The sequence below is a fragment of the Buteo buteo genome, chromosome 17 (genome assembly GCF_964188355.1).
Source record: "Buteo buteo chromosome 17, bButBut1.hap1.1, whole genome shotgun sequence".
Classification (NCBI taxonomy): Eukaryota; Metazoa; Chordata; class Aves; order Accipitriformes; family Accipitridae; genus Buteo; species Buteo buteo.
Window position 1 is genome coordinate 27,698,890 of NC_134187.1, and position 26,896 is coordinate 27,725,785.

Here is a 26,896-nt window from a genome sequence, read left to right on the forward strand (position 1 = left end):
ATATTTTCCAGTATCTTTAGTATTTCATTTCTCCTTTGAATTCTGAAAAACTACTAACTGCTTATATTGCAGTTGTGATGAGTATCCTTCTAATATGTATTTATTTAATTGTCTTAATTGAAGTAAACACTATAATTAAAAGCATCATCCATCATGGCAAACATTTTCATTTTTAAGGCTAAAGAGAAAATATATGGGTTTTGTAGAAGCTATTTGTCATGTATTATAAATATATATTTATATCAATTTGCATAGCGCTATTAAGTGGTTTTATACATAGTCAAGAACAAATTAAATTAAATGCACTTTAAGTAAAAGACGATGACTCTACCTGCTGTCATAATATTGTGAGTCATCTTATGGCAGATTTTTCAGTGGGCTGGGCCCTTGCCATCAAAACACACACATAAACATCCCAAACACCAGCCGAGTTGGAACATTCCATGCAAAGGAAATGCTTCTGCTGCAGCCGCACCTAAGTCAAGGGGTTTGGCTTCTACATTTCGAGTCATTAATCATTCCATTTATAAAAAGATTGGTGCCTGCCATTCAAGAACTTAGTGTAGGTGTTAGAAATTAGACACAATTTGTATCAGAAGTGAGGAAAAAAAAAGGTGTGATTAATACCACTTCAATTAGGAAGCTGACAAAATTATGATCAATTCAAGAAAAATACCTAGCACCACAAAGAGAAGCAAGTGAACAATATCTGCAGAACAGCATAAAGAAATGAAGGGGGTTATAATTCAAGTTACATGGACCAAATGCAAGCTTTCTCCTCTGCAAAGATGCCTTGAAATGAAAGAGTATACTGCATACTAAAGTATACTAAAGTATACTAAAGTGCATACTAAATAAAGTTAGGCATATGTAGACTTTCTTACAGCTAGAACCCAATACCTAGTAAAAGAGTTCAAGATCCAACTAACAGCTACAATATTTGCCCATTAAAACAAAAGTTTAGATTTGAAGGGAATTTGGTATTTCAAAGTGAAAAAGATATTTAACTGAACTTTTATTTTCCCAGTCGATGGTGAAGAGGCCACATCCTTCTCTTCACTGTTCCTGGATGACAGTTGCCCAAGTTACAACAATGTTTTAATAAAGTTAAACATATATACATCAGTGTAATATTCCATGTGAAAATACTGTTGACAGGTTCAGGAGGCTAACTGACAAGCCTGAATTTATTTACATGAACCATCTAAGCTGTTTAATCTGAACAACTCTGTTTCAGTCAGAACTCTGGACACTGCCTGATACTAAAAGGATATTTCTTTCTTAGTTTACATTGAGCAGAAATTTTAATATAGTGAGTTTCAAGCAGAACTCTCAGAGAAAACATGACTGAAGATGCAGAGTGAAGAGTACACGTCACTATAGCTCAGTTAGCTTTTCCACTGCTGTAATTAGAAAATGCCTATAAAAATTAAACAAATTATTTTCTTCATTGTTCACATACAATAGAAAAGGATGGGTGCCAGACAGACTCATACATTTTTCGGGGATGGGAGGACTACTGGAACAAATTAAAGACCATGCCAGAATACATAGTCATAAAATAAATTTTAAAAAGACAAGAATAGAGAGACTTCTCAAACAGATAGGATTCAACACATATTGCAGAAGGGAGAACAAGAAATAGATTACCATCTCTAGAGATTTGGTTATTTGCAGAAAGATTGCAAAGAAAGGAATCAGAAAATAGGAAACGTCCATGTAAAACAGATATTTTAGCTCTATCTCTTCTAACATGTGTCTGCTTGTTACTTTCCCAGGAACTCTACAAATGCGATGATGAAACAAAATATACTTATTATTTAACCTACTATATAGTAATGCCTACCATTTAACTGATCTCTTAACAGTTTCCAAAAAGTTGAAAAATATTTACACCAGCTTATATGTAGAGTCAATATTTGGCAACTTTAACTAAAGAATTTATCTCCACGTCAGGTACAAATCTAAGTCTTGTTCAAAACAGCTTGCTGAAGAGCCTGCTTTATAAAGATGGAGGCATCAACACAATGAGAATGACTCCTGGACTTTAACTAACACATACTGTCCTTGTGACCTACACATTTCTACTGATGCCCAATGTTTGCAGATGCAGTGCTCTGTACATTGTCATGACCATGAGATCCAATTATAGTGTTGGAGGTATCCTTTGCTAATGCATATGCCTACCACAGTTATTTTCCTGATTTTTTTGTCCATCGGCACATGGGACCTTCAATATAAAGATGCCATGTCTTAGGGGAAAAAAAGACCACAGAGGACTAGCTGGGTTCAGTAACCCAGTTGCAGAGAACTTAGAAATGCAAGTTTCAGGGAGCAGAGTAATTCAGATTTCCTTCCACAGTCTGATCTCTTACAGAAGAAGAGGAGGAGGTTTTCTGCTCAAAAATGGCAAGCAGGTATGACTTTGTGGCATTAAGGAGGAACAGATCTCCTCCATCATCAGAATCAAGGACCACAATACAGACACACAGCACAAGGTTCTGTAGCAGATTCCTTGGTGTCAAAACACCCACGCTGAGGAAAGAAGGTACAATGTTGACTCCTGAGTCAACACTATCTTCCAGTATACCCTAGGTTACCCTCCTTTCAGAAGCTCTGGATCCCTTCCAAAACTGTGTATTTGTCTCAGAAGAATCTATGTACAACAATCACACATGAGGACGTTTTCTAGCTTCATTGAGCTTCTTGCTCTATTTTAGGAAAGAACCCTTCATTCTCAGACTTCAGTACAGAAATGTGAGCACTAATTTCTATGCCAATGTCTGCAACTGGCAAAACTAAGTTTTGAACCCCATGTCTGAACCAGGTGACCATTTTTGCCTGAAGCTCCTTAGCACTGGTCCTTGGGTTCACATGTCTGCTGGATGGATAGTTTTGCACACTACTCACAAACATTTGAGTAGAAAAGCTAGAAAATTAAACATGAAAGATACATCATGGACGTAAGTGTGACAGAGTACCTAAACGAAGAACTGGCTGCAGCTGTCCTTCAGAGGAAATAGTCAGTCAAAGGACAGGCAGGACTTCTAATCTACAGTTACAGCACTATTAAGTGGAGTTGGCCAGAAAAGGAGGTTTACACGGAATAATGCACAGCCAGGTCTGATCATCAGTAATCAGCCTTGAGCATTCACAGGACGTGTAACTGTAGACTGTAACTTCTAGGAAGAATGGCTTTTGTTCTTTTTAACAGATTTACCCAGATGTGACAAGAAAGAACAGAGAAAGATTTGAGAGCCTCCAGCTTTTATACTTCCATGAGATGACAAGGTCTCTATTACATATATATGAGGATGAGGAAAGTAACAAGGGGTAAGATTCAACTCCAGATCCAGGCACCGAAATTTAGGTGTCTACATGCAAGTGTCTATAGGTATTTCATTATAGTTAGTGGAAATCTGGCCAACGCAACCAGTGCAACCTATCTAGCAAGCTATCCAGAACCTAAGAATTACTTCAGAGCAAGCCAAATCCATTGACTGTACTGAGTAGAAGTTTAGATAACTGCAAAGCTGTCATGAAATGTGCTGCCTCACTGAACATGCATGTTTTGAGACTGAAACTTGCAGAAAAATAAAGCAATGCTGTACATTTTAAATGCAGAATTACTTAACTGGCTCTCACAGACTTGATAACAATGATTATTGCAGTTTTGTTTAGGACTTCTTGAAGACTTTCTCATTCAATTAATATGAAACAAATTCAAAAAGGCTACCAAAATTTTACTACTGTAATTAAGGAGATGCATGGTATATGATACCTGGTAGCTCATCATTCAGCACTTGACTGGAAGTTTAAAGGTGAAAAGCAGGTGAAAAGTACTCCATTAAATCCTTTTATCTTGGCCAATTGACACAAATTATTTGAAGCCATTTACATAAATATTTGACTACTTTTCAGAAATATCTTTTGGGGGGGGGGATATGGAAAATATTTCATGTAATCTCAAATGTGAGACTAAAATGACTGTTCAGCCATAGACTTTACAATAATATCTTCAACTAATACATGACATAGTGACACAAATAATTATCTCAACAGATCAAACCACTGGGTGATGCTGAACAGTGTCATCACTGAAGTTAGGCAACACTTCAGAATTCAGGGAAAATACAAACAATTTTCTAATTGAAAACTGTCATTGTAGGAAAGTTTTATCCTTACAACTGCGATAAACCAAAAAGCATGCTGCTGAATACAGCTCTGCAGATTGTCTGTTCAAGTATGTGGCATATACTTTTCTCAAGCTCCACAGGTCCCCAGCCTCAATAACATACTGTGGTAATGCATTTTGCATGATCATTATGCAAAATCATTACACTCGTTTTGGTTTTATCTTCTCCTGTGTTGGTATGACAGGAATGCTTGTACTATTCATGATTTTATGTGCCCCTATAGATTTCACTCAATGCCTCTCTAAAGATGAACAACCATGCCCTTTTATTCCCTCAAGAGCTGAAGAATTCTCACGTGATCTGAACTCTTCAGCTCTCCTTTGTGTATCTTTTTCATAGTATTTCATATACGTTTTCAGATATGACGAGTAATTCTGAAAAAAATATTGCAAGTGACAGTGTGACAAGGGCGCACTTTTTACGGATGTTTCCTGTCTATTCTTCAGACATCCTAACATGTTGTATCAAGACTTCCAGTAGAAAAAGAATGAATGTTTTAACTGCACTAAAAATAAGGAAGAAAAAAGCCCTCAAGTGCCCTAACTTATTAAGTTAGCCCCTAGCAATATACACAGCTAATTCAAATAATTCCTTCTATTGTGCATGTCCTTGATTTGACAAGCAAAGTGTTTAATAAACCTAGTGAAACCTCCTGTCCTACCTTTGTTTGCATAGCAGAATTTTACCTGTAACTTGTCATACCAATTGATTTAGATAAAGACACAACTGAGGCACTGTAACATCAAAGACCTATCAGTTAAACATCGAGTTCAGTTTTAGCCACGCCAAATGAACCCTAATCACAACTTGGCAGTAAGTTTGCAACGTAGATTTCAAGTTCAATATACACAGGAATGAAACCAGAAAGGATCTCAGTCAGTCCTTTTACCAGCTTTAAAACCAGATTTTACATTCTCTTTGTAATATGAGATGTTTTTGTTATTACAAAAATTCTATAGTAACTTTGCCAACTTTTTGCCTATGATAATATTTAAATAGGAATGAGGCTCACAGCTGTTAACATCAACCCACACTGTGCAATCTACAAAAATAACCATAAAGTACCTTTCCTTGGAGTGTCTGAACACCAAAAAGACAATGAAGAAACCCAACCAAATGATTTTTCTGTTCTGCTCCCTGAGAAAACTACTCTAGACCCCAGAAGTGACTGCCTGATACACTAGCTTCCCAGTGGGATTAACACAGTTACCAACAGGGAAGAAGGGTGAGGTACTGCAATGAGTTCAAAAGATTTCCCAAAGGCTCCTTGTGCCATCCTGCCTTGGAAGCAACTGTTTCTCCATGTGCCACGAACTTGCCATTAGACCAAGACCTCTCCCTGTCCAATTTATCGTCAACACATATGTCACCACTGCTCAGACACCATACCCTTTTGGATAAAGGCTTCTGACACCCTTAGGTATCCTGGTCTTTACCGCTCAAAGAATAAGAGGCACATGAAACCTGAAAAAAAACCCTGGCCTTTCAACCCAAAGCTTTACTTTTCACTTTACTCCCATTTGGCCTAAGCAAGATAAAAGCTTTGATTTCATCCCAGTATTTTTTTCTTTTCAGTTATAGCAAAAAGAAAACTGTTATCTGTCATTCAGCTGCTACTTTGCAGTAGAATCCAGCACAACATACACAGGGATCATTTTAAGTCCAGATCTGAAATTAATCAACCCAACTGCCTGGAAGTCTTCCATCTAATACCCGCTAAGGCTAACCACCACCACAACACAAGATGTTAAAATTGCAGGCCTGCTTCCAGTACTATTTTAATATAGACTTTACCAAGAGCCATCACAGAATTTTTCTGAGTACATTCAATTGAACTGCAGCTGAGGTTACTTGTTTCTAAACCCATTAGTTATATGTAAATGCATACTCAGGCAAGTAAGATTAAAAGCATGTCTGCTTGTCAATATTCTTAATTATCCTGAATGCTGTTTATCTTTTCCCAAATTGCCAATTCTTAATGCCAAGTTCATTTCTTCTATGTAACAAACCCTGTTGAAAACAGTAACAACCATGCTTTTGAACAATGAGGTGGTTGGGAAGGGGGCAGGTGGCGGGGGGAGCAACGCAACCAAACTCACATTTTCTTTTTGTTAAAGCTGGGTAATAATAAATTACAAGTTACAAAATGGCAAGCCAAAACTAGCAGACCCAACTAATCTCTTTATTCAAAACACATCCCCTAGCATTTTAAGGCTTAACACTATGTAATATTTAGTTTCTTTCTCATTCATTCCCCAAGGGTGGTCAACATGTTACTGCAAATTGAGGCAGCGCTGCTCCTCCCCTTAAGGAATGTATTCATGTCAGTACCTGACCAGCTGCAACATGTTTTAACATAAGAGGGATGACACACGCACTGCTGGCTAGGAGCTTAGTGTTCAACTAACTATACATACATGGCAAATCATCCCAGTTCTAATCCTTGTCCTAAATCAGAACAGTTACTTAGCAGGACGGAGTCCAGCTTGCTCCCTGCTATGCCACACTCCCAAAACCAGCTGCTTAGTAGTTCTGAAAGTATACAGAGTTACTATAGCAATATTTCAAAAAAAAAGCACTGTGGCCCTGGAAAATCTGCCTCTCACTTTATCTGGCATTTATGGAGCAGTCACAGTGCTGCTTCCTTTGGGGACACGCTCTTTGCTGCAGCTTCTATTCCTCTTCCTCCCACATGAAGCACCCAGTGTACCTACACTCTTTCGGTACTGCATTCACCGTCAGCCTCTGTTCCTCTTTCCTTTGGGAATAGTAGCTATTTTCTCCTTGGTCTCTCTCTAAACTGTATACAACTTAAGGCATCATTAAGGCCTTGCACAAATTTTAACACTAGCAAAGGCTCCTTTGGATCAGATCACCACATTTCTTTAACAATATAGTAAAAAACATTTTTCTTCAAACTTGTGCCCAAAATGCACCCCTTTGAACTCTATCACCACTTTCCCTCTCTGCAGCATTTCTAATAATTATCATTCTTGTTAGGTGATGCCAAAATTTGTAGACAACTGTCTGCATGTGGTCTCAGCAAGCCTTGGTATAGCATTACATGAAATAACCTTGCTTGTTTTCTTTTCTCAAACCCTTCATGCATATACTACAGTCCTGCTCACTTGTCAGACTGCTGCCTGACCTAAACACAGTTTATCCACTTTTTTCCTAACCAGTGTCTTTCCCATTTTGTATGGTTGCTGAAATTCACCTAAAAGCCCAGACATAACTGGGCATGTCTATTCTGGAAGCATACAGAAGGCCAGATCAAGGGCCTGTGACTCTTTAATTGCTAGTCCTTCCCATAGCATGACCATGGCCCATTGCAACCCTCGCACTCCCAAGCAATACATGAGCCCAGTTCAAGGGACAACACTGACCCAGGACTGCCCTCAAGAGGCTGCACCCTATCTGGGGGACAGAGAGGAGAGTTCAGCCATGCAGACACAAGCCCTGCTGTACCACTTACTCACAAGGCCGGAGAGCAGGGGCTGGACCCGCTTCATTTACTAGAACAGACCTGACACCTGAGACTAGAACTTAAAAAACACTGATTTATCTGGGAACTGAGCTGAGCTTGCAGTGCTTCCTGAATGGACGCTATTTTTCACCACAGGCACCACTGGGGCTACTCATTAAATGCTGTTATCTAGTTCCATACTGCTCTTGCTGGAATTCCTTTTGTAAATGCTAAAAGCAAAATTCCCTCTTTATTATAAAAATTGAAAGAACACAAAAATAAAGTGTAGAAAGGAGTGCACACATTGTTACAAGTGTGCATGTTTGACATTGATCTTCTTTTCTTATCTTCCATACTTCACTTTTTTTCTTTAGAAAGATGAGCTGATCTGTAACCATCCCTGTTTTCCAAGTATCAGTAGTGACTGTCCTTAATGAAGTGTCTATAGGTGCCATTTAACTGTAAATCTTACAGCTATTATTTTTGCTATTTCTTAAATCCCATTTTCAGACACTTTTTAACTGAAAGTGCCTGTAGTCCTTATGTACCAAAGGGTCAGGGCAGCCTGAGGTCAAAAAAAGCAGGTTTTTTACTTTGGTATAACATTTTATTTCAATGTGCTTTGCTTTAAAATAAATGTATCTGCAAAGTGTAATGTATCTATAATTTAGATCACTAGCTCCAATCTGGCATGCAACCCCTAATGAAAGACTAACCTTCATCATTCTCTATGGACACCAACTGTTTCTATGTATTTCAACAATGGGATACAGTTCTGAAAAATTAGTATTTCTTCTTCAGGGCAAAAGTTATGTATATAAGAAAAGGAAAACACAAATCAAGAGCATTTACCTAAAGCACAGACTTAGTGACTAGAAATACACCATAGAGCCACAAGATGAAGACCCCAGTGTGCAGACGGCAGTATCTCCTGGAAAATCTGGGCATTACATGCTGACTATAGTCAGCCTCCAACTTTGAAGTCTGGCTTACAGGTTTTTGCTGCGTATGATGCGATGGTATGAAAGAAACATCGTGTACTTTTTAAACTGCCTGAAGTCAGATTTCTTCCAACACAACACACTGAAGCAAGTAACACACACCTTCAATGAAAAATTAAGCTATAAAAGGCCAATTACATAATAGATGAGACATACAGAATATTCTTGAATCTCCTAGGCATATCTGTAGCCTTACAAATGGCCTGATCACAGATCCAAAGAAAGGTGTGGAGGTTCAAAAAAGTTTGAAAGCTGATATATTTAAATAAAATCATACAATTACAAAAGTGGTCAAGTTCAGTATTAAAACAGACTTTTTAATGTGATCGTTTTATCTGGTTTTCTATGTTAAAACAAATATTCACACAGAGTAACAGCATGAAAAGCAAAAGCCAGGGTCTGCAATGGAGCTCCCTAAGGCAGTTCTTGAGGCCGGTGTGGAGCCCCATTCCTTTCCCAGGAATTTAATCATGTACAGGATGTTTTACATTGGAAGCTTTATATACTCTTCAGAAGTTCAGCTGAGTAATCTTCAATTATAAACACAGATGGCTGGAACCTGCTGAAAACAAGCAACTTTCTCATGCAAAAACAAATTACATTTTCCTAAATTTGGAGGGAAAAAATATTTGTTGTATATGGAGTCAAACACCTCAGAGTAATTTTTTTCCTCTCATTTCTGTCATTCATAAAATAACTTCCCTTTATTTAAAGAACACTGCAAAAAATCACTGCAAACTCATTCATACTCTTTTAAGAGTTAAGAAAAAAAGTGCCTGAAGGCCCTTATGGAAAGCTCTGACAACCTAACCGTTGTTGCTTGAGGGAAGAAAACAAATATACTGCATTTGCTCAGGAGAGCAGTTGACTAATCTGCGCGCATGTGATCTGGCGCCGCAACGCTGCCTGCGTCCCCAAGCTTGGTGTTGGAAGCAGAGTGCTGCCAGCACATCTGTGGGTGCAGGCAGGGCAGGGAGACAGGGAGGAACCTGGCTCACCCAGCTGCCACACACTGGCCTGCTGATCTCTGCCAAAATGCTGCAGTGGGTACTACAGCTAGTCGTGCCAAGCACAGGTCAGCCTTATCCTGCTTCTCCCAGGCACCTTGGGGGGAGCAGCGAGCCATGGCAAATTCATGCAGTATTCCTGCATTTCTGCATCATAAATCTTAGCTGGCTTGCAACAAAAGGTGCTGGGATCCTCTGCCAGGACAGAAAAAAAAAAATTAAAAAAAATGGAGACCACTACCAGCAGGCCAGATGAAACAATCCTCACCTGCTGTTAAAGCAGGTGGGCTGTCAGCCCCGCTGAAGGGAGAGGCTCCCTGCCCACTGGTGACTGATTCACAGCCCAGCTCCTCGCCCAGCCCTCCACAGCTTCAGCAATTTCCTCAAGTCTCGAAGCTGGTGTGTACTTGCAATTTAAGAAATTGCTTATGCCTGGAAAGGATGTAATTATAGCCTGCCACTCCAGTCCTGTCACCTAGAACCGGACAGTGACATCTCCCTGTCTCCCAGCGGACCAACTGTAGGGATCATGCTGGACCTGTATGGCTTATGTTCTTGATGGCACATCCAGGAAAGGCCTCTCAGCCATGGTGTCAGGGCTGTGAGCATGGGCGTTTGCCTGTCTCTGCTCAGGTTTAGCTCAGGGACAGCGTGGCTCCCGTCCTCTGGGAGCTGCTGGTGCTCTGGCCCCCAGCTGAACTATGGCCCCTGCAGTGGTGCCCACATCCTAGACCCAGCCTCAGCCCGTGCCCAGGGAGGTGCCTGATACCTGGGGCTGGGGCTGCCCTGGTCCCCCCCCAGCCACCCTGCTCCTTGCTGGGGCGGTGGGACGGGGCCTGGCAGAGCCTCCATGGGGAGCCCCCACCTCTGTGCCCTGACATGGGTAAGCATGCGCTCTCCATCCAACGTACAGCTTACTGTCGCTCAGTACAACTGCAATTCTAGATACCATTAACACGCCTGGGTGTTTCTGAGCCTTCTGGTTATTACTGTCATAGCACTAAACGTCATCCCCTTAAAATTAGGTCTGGGCCCATTTAAATCACTTCTGGGACTGGAAGCCGCATCCCTGCTGCAAAGCCCCCATCCCCACTCACAAAGAGCAGATACTCCTCCTGGCCCAGGGTGCGTGGTGCTTCTGCAAGTAATCTCCAGTAACCACAGCATACCTGGCACAGGAGGGGCTGCCACACCACACCACACCACGACTGACAGACGTGCACCCACGGGGGTGCTCCACAGTGGCAGCCCCACAGTCCCATCCCACCCCCAAGCAGGCACATCTAGTCATCCACCCTGGTGGAGCACCGCAGCCGGCAGCATCTGCAGGGCGCTCAGCCTACTAGCTCATGAGACCACCAGTGATCCACAAACTGGGAGCTACTAAAACAGACAGAGCATATGGAGAATCACTGCCAGAAACGTGCATGTTTTGTTACTGTTTAACCTACATACTGCTCAGAACACAAACCGAGCTTTAAAAGAGCTCTCTGGAGTAAAACACTGTACTTAAAAATATCAGACGACTGTTTGGGGACACCATTCCTATCTTGTGAGCAATTGCTGGAAATTACTATCTCTCTTTTAATGGTACAAAATGATAAAGGAAAGAAAAATAGAAGCTCACTGAAGCCAGTGGAAGAATCTCACTGATTTCATCCGCAAGACGGTGTCTGAGAATCTGTAACCTCTCACAGCAAAAAGACATTAGGTAAGGACAGTAAACATTCCTGGGAAGGACACAGAATCCTTAGATGAAGTTATGTTTACAAGAAGAGGATAAGCTAAATGGAAACTGGCACAGAAGCACTCAAAATGTGGACTCTGCTCCTCAGCCACTGAATCATCTGCTTTGTGCAATGCACTGGTGTCCAAGGTTCCTGTGCTTCCCTGCTGAAACACTGTGAATGAAACTCAGAGCACTACCAGAAACACTGCTCTAGCAAATCAACTGCAGGTACTCAGTCATGTCCCAAGACATTAACATTCTCACAGCTAGAGGATGGAATTCAAGTTTTTCATTATTTATTAACTGATCTGTATAGGCTACACTGCTCTATGTAAGTGGTAATAAGGCTCCAAAGAAGCTCTGGGAAATATTTTCCATTATTCCACCTCATTAAGCTCCTTCCTTTTTTGCCTTTCCCTTTCCCTGTATCTTTCAAATTATTTATTTTTTCAAATACTTGCCTGTGTTATGTTCATTCTTTCGGCTGCTCTGTCCTGAAGTAAAACAGTCTAGTCTTTTGCCAGCTAATTCCCTTTGTCTTGCCAATGTTACTAAAAGAAGACTTTCTTGCTGGCATGCACCTCCTCCCTGACTGGCTACCCAGAACAGAAGCATAGTGAGAAAAAGACCTCATTGATTCAGATGCAGCTTTATCTTACCATGAAGTTATGCACTGTCACAGCAAACTTCTCTAGGACTCAGAGCACTGTATTTTGTGCTTACAGCCTCTCTACACAGCGTGTGAGGAAAAGGCTGCATCTGCATGACTCATCTCCCATTTTACTTCAGTGTCCTAGTTCCTGTACCACACGCATATTGGCTCTGCCTAGGCTTCTTTCTGTGGTGAGCCAAATGGTCCCACAAGAGGAAATACAAGAACGGAATAATCTGCTCAGGGTCTGTTCCCTGGAGCTGCATTAAAACATACCAAATATGTCTCTCTCTACCTGGGACACTCCACTGATATTATACCAAGGAAGTCATGTACCCTCAAACTTCCTTATGATGTGCCCCAGGACATACAGCACAAACCACACGTGCTATAATAAACCCCAGAAAGTTGCAAGCCTTGCAGAGTGAGGAACAAGTCAGTACACACTAATTAGCCCAGTGGCCAGAATACTCTCCCATATGGTCCTCTAAGACACAGAACTCCTTATTCAATTCAGGGACCAAAAAATGTACCAGAGAGATGCTGCCAACCAAGAGGGAACACTGAACACAGCAGTGACCTTAAATCTTGTTCCTATGATGAGCTTTGATGCCAAAGTCAGCTTTATCAAGACAGATCTCTTCTCACTTAGAATCCAGAATTAGAAATCCTCTCTTGTCAGTAGACATCTTCAACTGTATTTCAAGTTAACATACTGTATCCTTTAGCTTCTCGCCGCAGCCACCAGTAGATCTACCAATGCCTGTTTAACTTTGTAAGAGTGTGGTCACAAAAGCATACAGTAGCACAATTGTCTTCTAAGACTGAGAACGTTCAAGCCAGCTGACCCCATTTTCCATGAGAATACCCTGCCATTTTACAGGAGACACATTTCAGAGTAGATCTGGGCTCCAAGCGAGGAAGCTTGAGGCTCCAGGGCCATGGTAAAGTCATACAGGGAAGAATATGGGGATCTCAGGCATATCTCAGGTCACGCAGCAGGTGATGGCTTTCACCAGCAGTGCAGTTTTGGACTTTGGTGATCAGTTCTGCCACTACCCTGCCTACACTTAAATGTCAGTATGACAAAAAGGGACTGTGGAGAAGACTGAACCCCGTGACATTCTCCTCAGCAGCTTGGAGGTGCAGGATTCATGGAGATGTCCTTCTGAGGAAGGAGGAATACGCAAGGGCTAATGAGGAATGCTTTGGCTGCAAAGAGCAGGGAATTGCCCAGGAAGAGACACTGTCATCTCCACTGCTGCACTGCTACTACAGGCACAAACCACAGAGCCATCTCCCTATGCACATTAAAATGCTGTAATTAACATTTTCCAAGAGAACAAATGGACTACTTACCTGTATTTATGAATGATGGCATTAAATAATCTTCCATCACGCCAGCAGGTAGTGAAATTTTCACAACGTATTCCAGCATAACCCTCGGTTGTCTGCTGCGACCATAGGAGCAGTCTCTCCTTAGCAGACATGTCCTCTGACTCTCCAGTAACATGGATATCAGATATCTAAAATACAGTTAATGAAAATATTACAATTACATCTAACCCATAATAATGTTTAAAATATTGCAGAAACCCACTCTGAATTACTGAAGAATTTTCTGTTTGATATTTGCATACATGAATATGACAATTATTTATGTACTGTATTAATACTCTTTCATGTCTCAACCTTATGCACTCTTAGTGTCTTCAATATGAAATACAAAATCCATAGCTTCACAACTTTCTTCAGTTAGCCAGTTCTCAGCCTCTTAATTTCTGGGGACAATATAATACTATTACATAATTAAAAATACTTAACTATGTGTATTTTATGCTGATAATGCAAATAATAATTATTTTTATGTATTATACCTATTCTACATAAATGTTATATAATTATATATAAAATGCAGTATGTTTTATATGTATATAGTCACACCTATATAATACCTATATTTATAATATTCATACTTCATTTAGCTACCATGTTTCTCTCAAAACAGGTTAATTTATAATATCTGCTGTTCTGGAATTCAGTAACAAAAGAGCCATTTACAGTGAAAACTGGTAATAACTGTTTCAGGATAAAATTTTTCTGAGAAGCATTTTAGGAATGACTGAAAGACTATAAATAAAAATTTTGCCTGATACAGAAGGTTTGGTTTTGTATTATCTATTTCATGTCAGTGAATGCAGGAAATGATTGGGAATTTTACATACAAATACTACTTTCTAGTACATTAAATTCTCTCCTAATGAAGTTCAGTCGGTTTGCTTAGAAAACTACCATTGTGTGAATATGAAGCAGACATTTCCCTAATTTGAACATGTATTGTTTGCACCTCATGTTATAGAAATTGTACTCAATGTAAATCTGAACTGCAAGATTCAACAAAAAGAAGACACGCCTTGATAAAGAAAGTGCTATCACATGTCTTTCTTCTAAGTGGCCACCTTTTACCACTTATCCAAACAACAATAGATAATAGAATATGTTATTATCAAGAACCCAGGTACCATGAGGCACTACATAAGGACACATGGACTGCAGCTCAGACATTACAAAAAGCAGACCGAGGTGCTTGGGCAGAGGCAAGAAGGCTTGAGACACCATCCAGATTTGTGGGTGGACACCAAAGCACCCCCACGAGCCCACCTGGAAGAGGGTGCGCTGCCCAAGTCTGCACCCAGCACCGTGGGGAGAGACAGGTCTCCTTCAGCTCTGGAGCCAGCCTCAGGCCAGACAACTTTGGGGGTGAGGTAGGTGCTCAAGTTAGCTATAGAAGAGACTTAACTCTGGAGCTGTGCCAACTCCAGCAATCCTGTTCTAGCATAAACCAGGGAGCTACATTCATGAGGTCAAGATGGGACGGTCACAACGATGTCTCCTGGCCTTGAAATCTCTGCACACAAAGGCGTCTTCTGTCTAGGCTCTTCCTAGTGGAATACACACAGACTAGGCTAGAAATTACGGGTTTTTCTAACATTAAAGCCACGCAAAACACAGTACCAGGAACAAAGAGATGTAGCTTTCCTACTGATGCTGCTATGTCAATGCCTAACAGGAGGTGGTGGAAAGCACTAAGAAGCAGGGGACGAAAGGAAGAGCGTTGGAGATGTCAGGGCAATGTAGCTGCTGCAGTGCTCTCTAAGATTTCTGTTTAACCACCTTCCACGCTTCCAGGGGATGATGAGCATTTACAGCCATACAGTAAACCGGAAGTAAATTTAATGCTGGGAACAAATTAATTTACATTATTTTCTATGCAAGTATCCACAAAACACCAAGTTGTGAAAGCAGTTCTTCAGATACTTATCACAGGCCATCATATCTGCTGGCTGTAGGTAAGGGAAAGATACAAGCACCATGCTAGAAAGCAAAGTAGTTTTAACTGTTCAACTAGCCCATAAATACCTCTGAAGATCTGATGGCATTTTTTGCACCCTATTGTCTCCAGCTACAACACTGCACATTTTTAAGAAAAATCAAAGAGGACAAAAGAATAACCCCTTTTTTGTTTAAAACACTGAAGAGAAACACATGCAGCTGTAATTGTTTACGAATTTCTAGGTATTGAAATCCTGCACAGAGTATTTACTACATGAAATCACACAAAATACAGACAGTATGAGTCTTATAAGTGAAGACAACAGGGAATCCAACATGGCAAAGGACCCACTGAAAATCTCTCTGAAAATTTTCCTGTAAAAATCTAGGGAACTCATCTGCAGTTTAAAATTTCGTTTCTGTTGGTTACCTTTATTCTTTGGTATTTCAAAGCAAGAAAGCAAACTAAATATTTTTTCAGCAGCTTTAGTTTCTATTCATCACAACCAGACCACAATATAAATGAAGTCAACCATTTACCACTTATGCAGAAAATGCTTCTGAAAGAGGTGATGTCATCTGAAGTGCCAGATGTCTAGCAAAAAAACCCCAACAACAAAAAACCCCTATAATTTTTTCCTTGTCATTTTCAGAAAGTCCTCCGTGTGTAACCCTTAAGTATCACACTCTTTAATGTATTCTAACTAAGTGAGCTAACAATGTGATTTGCTAGTCACCATTCCTTACTGGTAAATTCAAACCTTTAGCCTCCTTCACGGTTAATTGACCTGCGATGGCTATGTACATTTCAGACTGCAGAAAGTGCAAATGCAGCATATTTGAGTGCACATTAGATTCCTCTGGCAACAAGTGATTTCAGACATCAGGCAACTTCTGAAGGTCCTACTTGTATCTGCTGTTACATTGAAACAACATTTGTAGCTATGGTCACAAACAGGAAAATATTTCTTATTCTGGAAGTGACCACTAGGCAAGCTTGCAATCTGAATTTTGGATGGCTAAAGCATGAATTTAGCTCATTACCCTAACATCAACAGGTTTTCGATCCAAAATCTTCCAAGGACCATTTGGCACCCTTGTTGGCCATTTGAAGAAAAAGCAATAGACTAGACTGGGTTTAAAAAACTGAGACTGCTTTTCCCTCACAGAAGTAGCCTATTTCAGTACAGTTAAGGAACACTAATATTAGCCTGAGACCTGAAAAAGCCTGAGCACTTCTGTTCTCTTTCAGATTCCAAGGCTAAGATTTCAGACTTTTTCATAAACACTGAATTCATATTTAAAAAGTATAAAAATGCATCGAGGGAAACTGTGGGTCAAAGAGCTATATTTTATTACACTCACAAATATGAGGTCTACTTTGCAAGATGCCCTATTAACTTGGAACTACTGAAAAAGTAAAATACAACCCCACAAAAAAAGGTGTCAGAGAGCAGAAAGAGCACATCTTTCCTTTGATAACCCCGTAAGGACAGTATAGATACTCATCTACCAACTATGGCTTATCATCAACATTTATAACATCATTTGCCAGAGGAAAGAAAAAGGACTACTAAATTAGGAATGCTAGACCAGAAAAGAAGGGCAATCAAATCTTTTACTGTTCAAATTTTTTCCTTCAAAGAAAACAGTTTGTGTGAACCTTTCATTCTTATATCCCACAAGCCTATCATTTACCTGCTATAAACTGTTACTAGAGGACAATTATTCCTTAAGCATGGAACAAATTACTGAGTTTGCATGAGTTTGAACAGTTCTTTGCTAGAGATGCAGTTCTCCAAATTATGTCAAAGCCTGTGAATTACAAGTTATGCAAGAAAAAGTGACAAAGGTAATTCTCTGCACAGTCCTTGTATTTCAGGATCAAAGTCTTAATTTGCGCTGAATACTCTATTTCTTGTCTGTAACTGGGAGAACTAGTTCACCTCTGCCACTGTGTTTTTTCTCTGCCTGTAAGTTCCCTCTGCATCACACAGTATACAAAATCCATATACCAAAAAGCCTCAAGCTCTTTGGTTGCACCAATTTCAGTGATGCAGTTTTGAGTCCAAAGAACAGAGCAGACCAGAGAACACCATCCAAAAAAGATCAACGGTGGTGCTGGATTTCTGTGGCTCATTTTTTACAGTGCAAACAGAAGAAGAGCAAGACTGGTGTAAATAGTAAGGAGTCCTCCCTCTGATTCCATCTTATCCCAAAGGTTTTGAAGCAAGTCTAGACTTGACATAATGTACTTAACTGCACAAAAGTATATAATGGGCTAGGAGATGTATGATGTATAATGAAATGTATTCTAATGTCAGCTAGCCCTAAACCAGAAAAGTCTGAAGAACACAAAGAAATAAGAGAAAAAAGAATACATGAATATGAAGAGATTTTGAAATGCTACTTTCCACCTAAGCTAAGCACTTAGTTATGTGTTGTGTTTGAAAAGGATTGTTGACAGCATGCTGAGGGAAGTACAGTTATATGAATGGAATTTGAACTTGCATGTGATCACAAGAAGTCATCTCCCCTGATGTTACAGTTGGACTTTGCGAATTTCCATTTGGCCATAAATTCAAATGTTCCTATTAGCTCTTGCAAGGCTCTGTGGAGCTGCAAATCCAGCTTTGGGCAACACCCTTCAAAAAATACTGGATCAGCTGAAGCAGATCATAAGAGAAAAACAAGAATGATGAAGATCTAAAAATACATGACCTGTTAGGAAAGATTGAAAAATTGGGTTTATTTAGTCTAAAGTAAGGAAAACCAAGGGGAGACGTGATAATAGTCTTCAAATATGTAAAATGCTGTTGCAAAAAAAGGTAATAAATTAACTCTTCTGGGAATGGCAAAAGAAGTAATGAGCTTAAAATGAGCTTACGTGTTTTCAGCTAAAACCACTTTTTAATACAAAAGACAGATAAGCAATAGAATAATTACTCAGGAAGCATGTGAAATGACCAATAAGGCAGACACAGAAGAACAAGTACCAGACAAGAACGGTTTTCATTAAGTTATCTTGCCTTCAGGTACAGAGATGACCTAGATGACCTGTCCAGAACCTTTCCAGCTCTAGTAGTTCCATCAATGATTATAGATCTCCTTCAGTCACCAGCATTTAAGGTGGACTGCACCTGCTTCTTGGGAGTATTACAAGGAAGCAAACAACAATATGCCAATAAAGCAAAACTCCTGACTTTTGCACCTTTGCAAATCACGTTCCGGAAGACCAACTGGCATTTCTCCCTCCTTTAACTGTACTACATGAATATATAATACAGTATTATGAGATGGTGGACACAGTTGGAAGGTGTCTTGTTATCTTACAACTATTTGCAATGATAACTGCAATAATAAACAGATGACTATTTAGCCAGAAGTCTTCTACTGAATATGCTGATTACAAGTAATCTACATTTTTTAATTTAAAAGCAAGTATATGCCTTTAACCTGACTGAAATACATGGGTTTTTTTTTCTTGTAGATTATTATTAGTGCTGTATAGGAGATGAGAAATCCATTGTATTAAACACTATGTAGATGCATGGCAAAAAAACAGCTGAGGAACTTGCAGCCGAGACAACAGTTGAGTACTGGAAGTCGATGAGTGATTCTGTTTATATATTAGACTTTTTTTTATTCTCTAAAAAATGTTTACATCCATAAACCAGAACTGAAACTACCACAAATTAGATTGGAAAAATAATGATAATGATTGATAACATGATACACATAAGTCATCGTTTTTGACAGAAGCTAACAACCACCAAAAACTGCTGGTAACACCAGCTGGTAGCTATCTTTTACTGATACTGAATGAAAACCATGGCTTGTTTCAACACAGGAGACATCAAATATCACAGTGGCAGTATCCCCTGCAGAGAAGCCAAAAGTATACAGCCTTGATTTTCTACTCTACCTGCATTGTGCTATAACATTACTGAGAAGGGGAAGTTGCTGCAGGAAGCCTGTTTCAGTCTTGATTCACAATTTTTTGACCTTAATGCAAACTGCCATCTGCTCTAGGACAGCCCTGACTTAGAACAGAATCAGAGCATATCTTGCTTGAGGAAGTCACCTTCCTGTATCAGGAACAAGGGATGTAGAAATTAGGCCCCAGCAGAGAGTAAAAAACTGTTCTCTAAAGCTATTAGTGACCAGTCAGGAACGAAGCTTCAGAACACCCCACTTTTCCTATTTGCAAAATTCAGGTTAACAGACATAATGTAGTAGTACTTATTTGAACACAAAATCATAATTGTTTTATACACATATGAAGATGTGCCACAGGAAGAAACTAAAAGCATCTACTCCAGTAGTGAGGACTATGCTGTTTCAGAGGGTAAAATGTCCTATCTCTGTTAAAGTGCAAATTAGCCAGCTGTACCAATGAGCTTCCTCTGGTGTTTGTCTCCCAGTTTGAAAAGCCAATACACTTTCAAGTATCAGCCACATCTGATACACTGTGTATGCTGAGGGTACATTAGGGTAAGTTGACAAGGTGAGTGGAGACTACTGATCTATGTAATTATGACCAAGAAAATGGTAAAAACTGAGACTAGTAATGCAAACCTTGTTATCAGGTTATCAAGCTGATAACAGGAACTTTGTAGATTTCTATAAATAACAGCTTTACTGTTTTATACTGAAATATAAGACATTCAAATGCTTGTTCAGTTCTCAAAAGCAATCAAAAGGAAAGTAGTTGTGATTTTGTAAAATAACTAGTCTGAAATCTAATTTTCTTCCTGGATTTGTTTACAGATCAAAGCTAGGTGCTCTTAAAATTACTTGTACTCAGAACCTTGGGTTGAGAAAGGGAACCAAACTGAAAACCAGACATTTCAGCAACTCAGGCATTTAGCATGGTCTGTCAGTAGTTTTCATATTTGCATCGTTATGCAGTGTTTTGTCAGTACCAGCGGCACAATTCTCAGTGTTGATATAGGTGCTCAACAGAAGTCTCTTCCCCCGCCTCCCCTGCCCTGTGGTAACAAGAGGTATATGCCTGGTTGGAGTAATAACTGCAGCAATATTAGAAGTTGTATTACTCTGATTATAGAGGAAAAAGCAGCCATGCTTGGCTGAACAGACAAGGCCTCATACTCTTTTTACTCAGTAATGATGTTTTGTTCAAATCAAAGAACATCACTAAGCTGTTCCTGAATTCCAGCTAAGATTAAGAGGGCAAAGATCTCCATGTGTATTAGAAGGCTATTTGTACTAATGTGTACTGTGTGTCGTAATCAGGTGTGTTATCTGTATTTAAAAACCAAGCTCAGAAAAAGTATTATTTGATTCTTTTTACAACAGTAAATTACGTAAACAACAGAAGTGTAGTTAGCTCTTTGGTGGAAGGAGTACCTTTGGCATACGTCCATTCCCTCTGTTCACTCAAATCAAAGCTCAGATGTCTTGGTTGAGCAAGGGGAATCAGTTTTGGACCAGATCCTGGTATTGGCACTTACAAGATTTCAGTTGCGCTGAAGATGAGTGGGGCAGAACTGGTAATATGGATTGAATTGGTAAGCATGGATACCAACAGACAAAAATTTGCTTTCCTCCAGATATTCTGCAACTAAGCTCATACTTACTTAATATTGTAAAAGGAAAATAAACCCACCCTCCCAGGAAGATGGAATTTCAATAATTAATATTAATAGGTCATCTAGACAATTTGGGAGGAAAGATCTTTTACAGGAAGCGTAGAGCAATATTAACATGATTTATGTTCACTTTTTCTATTTCAAGCTGCCTACATATTTCTATCATACTTCAGTTCCTATTGGCCATAACTGAAAAGAAATACTCCTTTCCTTGATACAAGACCCAAAGGAATTACAAGACCATCAAGAGTTGATAAGAAAAATTACTACAGATACTGAATGTGAACTTAAACAACTCTCTAAAATTCACTCCACCTTCTAGAAGCTTTTTAACATGAAAATCTCTTTCCTAAATTAGGAAACAAATCAAACTATAGACAGCAAAACAGCACAAGGATATAACAATACTCCTGAAGTATAGAGGTATTACTTAACCTATGAAAAATAAAGTAGTATGTTCTGTCCTATGACTAGCTGTAGTATCATAGCATGGGTAAAAGGCTTATATACTGCAAAGTGAAGATACTTTGTAACAGAAAAAATACTGTTCCAATACTTATTCTGAGCTAACTTTGAAAGATAATATACTGTGACAAAATAATTACCTTGCTCCTGTTTGGTGGAATGCTAAATAATGCCTTTTCTGTTGGCAATTGGGAAAGCACAGCATCAGAAGAATAAAACCTCTTTTGTTCAAGCAGTGGATCACTTTTGCTTTCAGGAAGAAAGTGATGCAACTTTTCAGATTTATTGCTTTCTGGGACATCTTCAATGATTCTGCAAGAAGTTGTGTTTAACCCAGTTTCTTCACGTTGTGCACCTAAAATGTGGATAGCAGAATCCAAGCTAGCTGCTTTTCCATAACAAAAACCACTGGGTTTCTTCACGAATGCTAATTCTCTCCTGTTGCCATCCTCCAAGTATTTCCTCTTCCATGTACAGCGTTTCTCTGAATTCCTGTTGTCTTGTTCCTTTAACCATGTCTCTCTTTCATCAGACTTCACGAGCCTCTGATTATCACCATGAAAACTGTCCCCACAAAGAGAATCGCTCCTTGTTTCACCCAGTAAAACTTTTGCTTTAACAAGATCAGCTGAAAGGTCTGTACTCACAGGCAGAGCATTACCAGCCACTGTCACTCTCTGAGGGAAGGAAGCAGTCAATCCCACACCCTTGGGACGAATGTTTTCTGAAATCCCCACTTCATACTGGCTTTTTTCTTCATTTTCTTTAACCTGGACTGAATCTGGTCTCTCCTCAGTTGATTTCTTTCTCCTTTTTCGTCTGAAATATTTTCTTCCAGCCGGACTTAAGGGAGCTTTGGCAGGATCTAAACACTGTTCTTCCTTTTCAGCCCTCACACATCCACAGACATTCCCCATTTGCCTTTCGGTAACTCACAGTCACACAGTCTCATTCATTCCAGTATATTTACATACACTTAAATCCTCCTCAGAAAGTTAAGAAGCGCTGTTTGCACCGTAATTTCCTCCAGACTTCACGTCCATCCTCCTCAGTACGTAGCCATTTTGCTTATGAGAAATGCACACGCAATAAACGTTGTGGCACAGTGCCCAGGCAGGGCCTGTGTCTGATTAGACACTGTGGCTTATTTCTGGCCACCAATCCTCTTAAATAAACATCACTGCTTCAGCATTGGGCTGTAATGCTGATGGCCTTTCACAGAGATGACATAGTGTTTATGAGCAACAGAAAATTCTCGCATGCATTTTAACTTCCCGTTTCATCTAGTAACTCGAGGAAGACAGAGCAGAAAAATATGCAGCAGCCTTTGAAACTATTAGCTACACTCCAAATCCAAGAGCAAGCAGCGCAACAAATAGCAGGGATTTAGTTAGCAGATTTGGTTTGCACTTCATATGTTTTTATTACATATCCAACGATCCACAGAAGGGAAGATTAAAGTGAAGGATCAGAGATTGCTCTGACAGCTTGTTGGGGGTCAAATTTTTATTTGTAAGTGGAGTTTTCATAGCAGCTGATGTGATTTTTCACTGATTTCTCAGCTATAAATAACCTGCTGCTTCACTATCATACAAGCATAACAGCTTGCTCAGGGCAGTGGTGCTGTGTACTGGGAACTGGAACTTTGCAGTAGATTTAAACCTTCTTGCAGATAAAGGTGAAAGAAATTGTAAGAGCCAGTCTGTCTAGAAAACTGTCCGCAAAGTTACTGTTATAAAAACAGAGCTTTATCCTCCTCTCATGCTCCTGTTCTGTAGGCATCTCTGTGGAGCTTTGAATATAACAAGCCAAGAAGCATCTAACTACACCTCAAACTAGGTAGAAACATACACTATTACAATGCAAGCAAGTCTAATCACCAGCATACTTTGTTTGGAAAATATCTTTTTATAAGCTTCCACTTCAGTTTTGTTACTGATAGGCAAAACCTACTAAACCAACACACATCTGCAGGGGTAGATGTGTATGGTTTCTAATGCTGAGAAAGAACTACGGAGTGACTTGCCAAACATTATCAGGTGTTATCATTGATTTTCCCTTGATTATTTGAAAAGGAATTGCATTAATGAAACCCAGAGACTTTATCCCCAGGGGCCAGTTCCACTGAAGTATTCTCTGACATTTTACTGATGGGATCTAGAATGAATAATACAGCAATGAAGTAGAATCAGCCTCCAAAGAATTTTCAAAAATACAGATGCTCATTGCTGACTCCTCTCAGGGCACTGGGGATAAATTTGACAGCAACGCTTCAAAAATTTTCTCCTGTAACATAAGGGACTAGAAGGCTGTTACAGAATATGGTATGCCACTGATGGACGGAGAGCTACATACACGCACAACGCTAAAGTGTTTCTTTCCAAAGGAGATGTTTATGGTATGACCACACTCGTTCGTGGCCTCGATTTGTATCTGCATTTGTAGCATGCTTAACATACAGGTGCGTTTGTGACATTTGCTCCTTTTACTTACAGTAAAAAACCTGTATTCTAGTCAGCTTAGAAAAGTGACTTTCAGCCAAGGCCCAGAGGACTCACTTATTTAAAACATGCTTCCACATGGGACTGAGTTGGGTCCTGACATGGCCCCCCTTAATTTCAGAAAAGCACAATGGGTGGTGGGGTAGGGGGGTGGGAAGTAGTCTTTGTAAATGACATTGCTGTGTTTGTACAAACAAATGGCTTTTACGCCTGAAAATATCTCTCTCTCATCAAAAAAGATGATGAAGGACTTTGCAGTGCAATGGACCAAGACTGATTTCATTTCACACAGATATAGCTTCTGGTTTAACAACAACACGTCAAATAACAATAATATATGGTTAAATAAATCCTTGTATAATAATATTAAATTATTACATTATGTACTCTTATAAAAAAAGACTTAAAATCTTGATAAAGCAGACATTATGTAAAATGTTAAATACAAGTGTCCAGCATTTGAATGAACAATTTCAAGTTTACATGCTATATTAACTGTCTAATTGAAAATGTATTAAAGTAAATATAGACTACCATAAGTACACTGCCAATGTTGTTCTTCCTCCACAAATTTCACAGAAGTTAAGAACTTGCTTAAAAATACTGCAAATTTAATTTTTCAATGTAAGTGCATATTTAAATTAAGACACATGGGCACTGAGGTTTCTAAACAATAATTATATTAAACTATTTACTGAGTTTTAATGGAGTGTGATTTAGTATGTGTTTCCTTTAAACTGTTTACATCTGTTTACCAGTCAGCATGATAACCACCTTCTTCCAAACAGAAAACGTCCCTAAAACATTACCTGTTATTTCAAAACTCCTGTTAGAATCTGTAGCACACTGACTGTCATAAAAATGTCAAATCAAGTCTAATTCAAGATAGGTCAGAATAAACACATACTCTTACATTACAGCTGACAATCTGTATTTTGTAATGTAATCAGTAATTTGGAAAGTCTCTGATCTTGCACATCATCTTTCGTACATATGTTAGATTTTTATTGTATTTTCTTAAGAGCTGGTAATTCACTTTTTCAGAAAAGCACGTGCCTCTGAAGTGGAATAAAAAAATTGAGGCAGCAAAAAACCAAGAGCCAGTTCTGAAACACTGGTTACAAGCTCAGTGCTCCCAACAATCCTGGCTTACTGCTGCATATTCCAGGTCAATTTAGCTGAACGCATCTGGTATATCTACAACTATTCCTAGATTTTAACCATTTCTAAATATTAGCTAGGAATAAATGCATTCCAAATATATCTCTACAGGTTATTAATAGTATTTGTGCCTTTCTATCTTCCTAGAAATAGGCTAGAACTATGTATTTTTGATACTTAATAACTAATTTAACAATACTTACCAGCTGTTCCTGAGAAAGCTATCACCTCTCTATCAACAAATCTTTCTGCTTGTTTTTTCCATGAACCAAGAAGAAACTTTTCAACTTTATAAGTCACTTATGCTCTTGAACCAAAGAAAAGATCAAGGACAAAAGAACTGACAAGTTGCATTTATATCAGTTGTGGGGTTTTTTGTCTATTAAAAAAACCCTTAAGTGAAATCATATTCCATGTTAAGGTAAGATGATAAATGCAAGTGAGAGTAACTAAAGACAAAATGACCACTTTCAGCTAACTGGAATTCTATAAAGTTGTAACTTTGGTCTCAGCAAGGAAAGAGACAGAGGTAATAAGATTAAACTGGAGATTCAGAAAAGGGAAATTGAAAATTGTTCTAAAACCTGTCTGCTAAAGCAAAGAAATATGATATTCTAAAGTATCAAAAGAGACTACCACTGAAGCCTACGAGAACCACCACAATATAGTGAAGACCTGACCACACCTGGAGCTCTGTCTCAGACATCTGTCTCCTTTCTGGAGAAAAGGAGGCTGAGGGGAGACCTTATTGCTCTCTACAACTCCCTGAAAGGAGGTTGTAGCAAGGTGGGGGCTGGTCTCTTCTCCCAAGTAACAAGTGATAGGATGAGAGGAAATGGCCGCAAGTTGCGCTGGGGGGTGGGGGGGTGGGGTGGTGGGAGGGGGGTGGGTGGTGGTGTTTAGATTGGATATTAGAAAAAATTTCTTTATTGAAAGGGTTGTCAGGCATTGGAACAGGCTGCCCAGGGAAGTGGTTGAGTCACCATCCCTGGAGGTGTTCAAAAAACACAAAGCAATGGAGCATTTAGCATGTGTCATTTCATGGTACTAAAACAACATACAAGATAATCAGCAAGCATTTTGTTGCATAGCCCAAAGGTCACAAGCAGAACGACAGAGAGATAAACATAGGCCAAACAGAAAATAAAAATTAAAGCAGCATAAGATAGAGAACAAGGAAAAAAGTAAAGGTTTGCCAGCACAAACAAAAGGTTATACTTGGAGCTATTTAGCTGTACTGGCAACTACTGCTCAAAATCTGAAATAGCTCTTCAGCTTTCAGGTACCACTGAGCTACCAAAAGTCACAACCTTGAACAGGAGAGGTTTTATATCCAGTGAGATGGCTTATAAGAAGAGGAGTTTGTTCCTTGGTGGTGGTTTTATGGGATTAAGGACAAAGAGAAACAAACGGATGAGTCATCTGCTCCTAAATCTTATCCTGCTACAGATATCCCACTATTTGTAGAGATATAGTCTAAATATGATTCTGCAATGAGCCTTAATACCTCTCATCTTTGCTGTGATTCAGGTGAGTCCCAGAAATGCCAAAAACTCCATACTCATTTTCTTACCTGAGAGTTAGCTTTTTTTTTTTTTTTTTGATTGCTGAAGAATTCCAGAGGAGATAACTAGGAGTTCAGCTGAGGAATAAAATACAGGAAGAGTATACCCCACCAAATGCTGCATGACAGGTCTACTACAATGGCTAATGACTAGGAATCGCAACTCCCAGGTGGAATACAGTTTATCCTACAACCACTTATAGTCAGTA

General features: G+C 39.4%; 1 protein-coding gene across 15 annotated transcripts in view; it reads right to left on the reverse strand.

The window, feature by feature from the left end:
- DST (dystonin) overlaps positions 1 to 26,896 on the reverse strand; it is a 307,609-nt gene that overhangs the window by 153,766 nt on the left and 126,947 nt on the right. For all 15 annotated transcript variants that reach the window (XM_075049328.1, XM_075049347.1, XM_075049329.1 and 12 more), the window contains one exon: positions 13,411 to 13,577. In XM_075049328.1, coding sequence (XP_074905429.1) covers positions 13,411 to 13,577 — 167 coding nt within the window. The remainder of the gene's footprint in view (positions 1 to 13,410; positions 13,578 to 26,896) is intronic.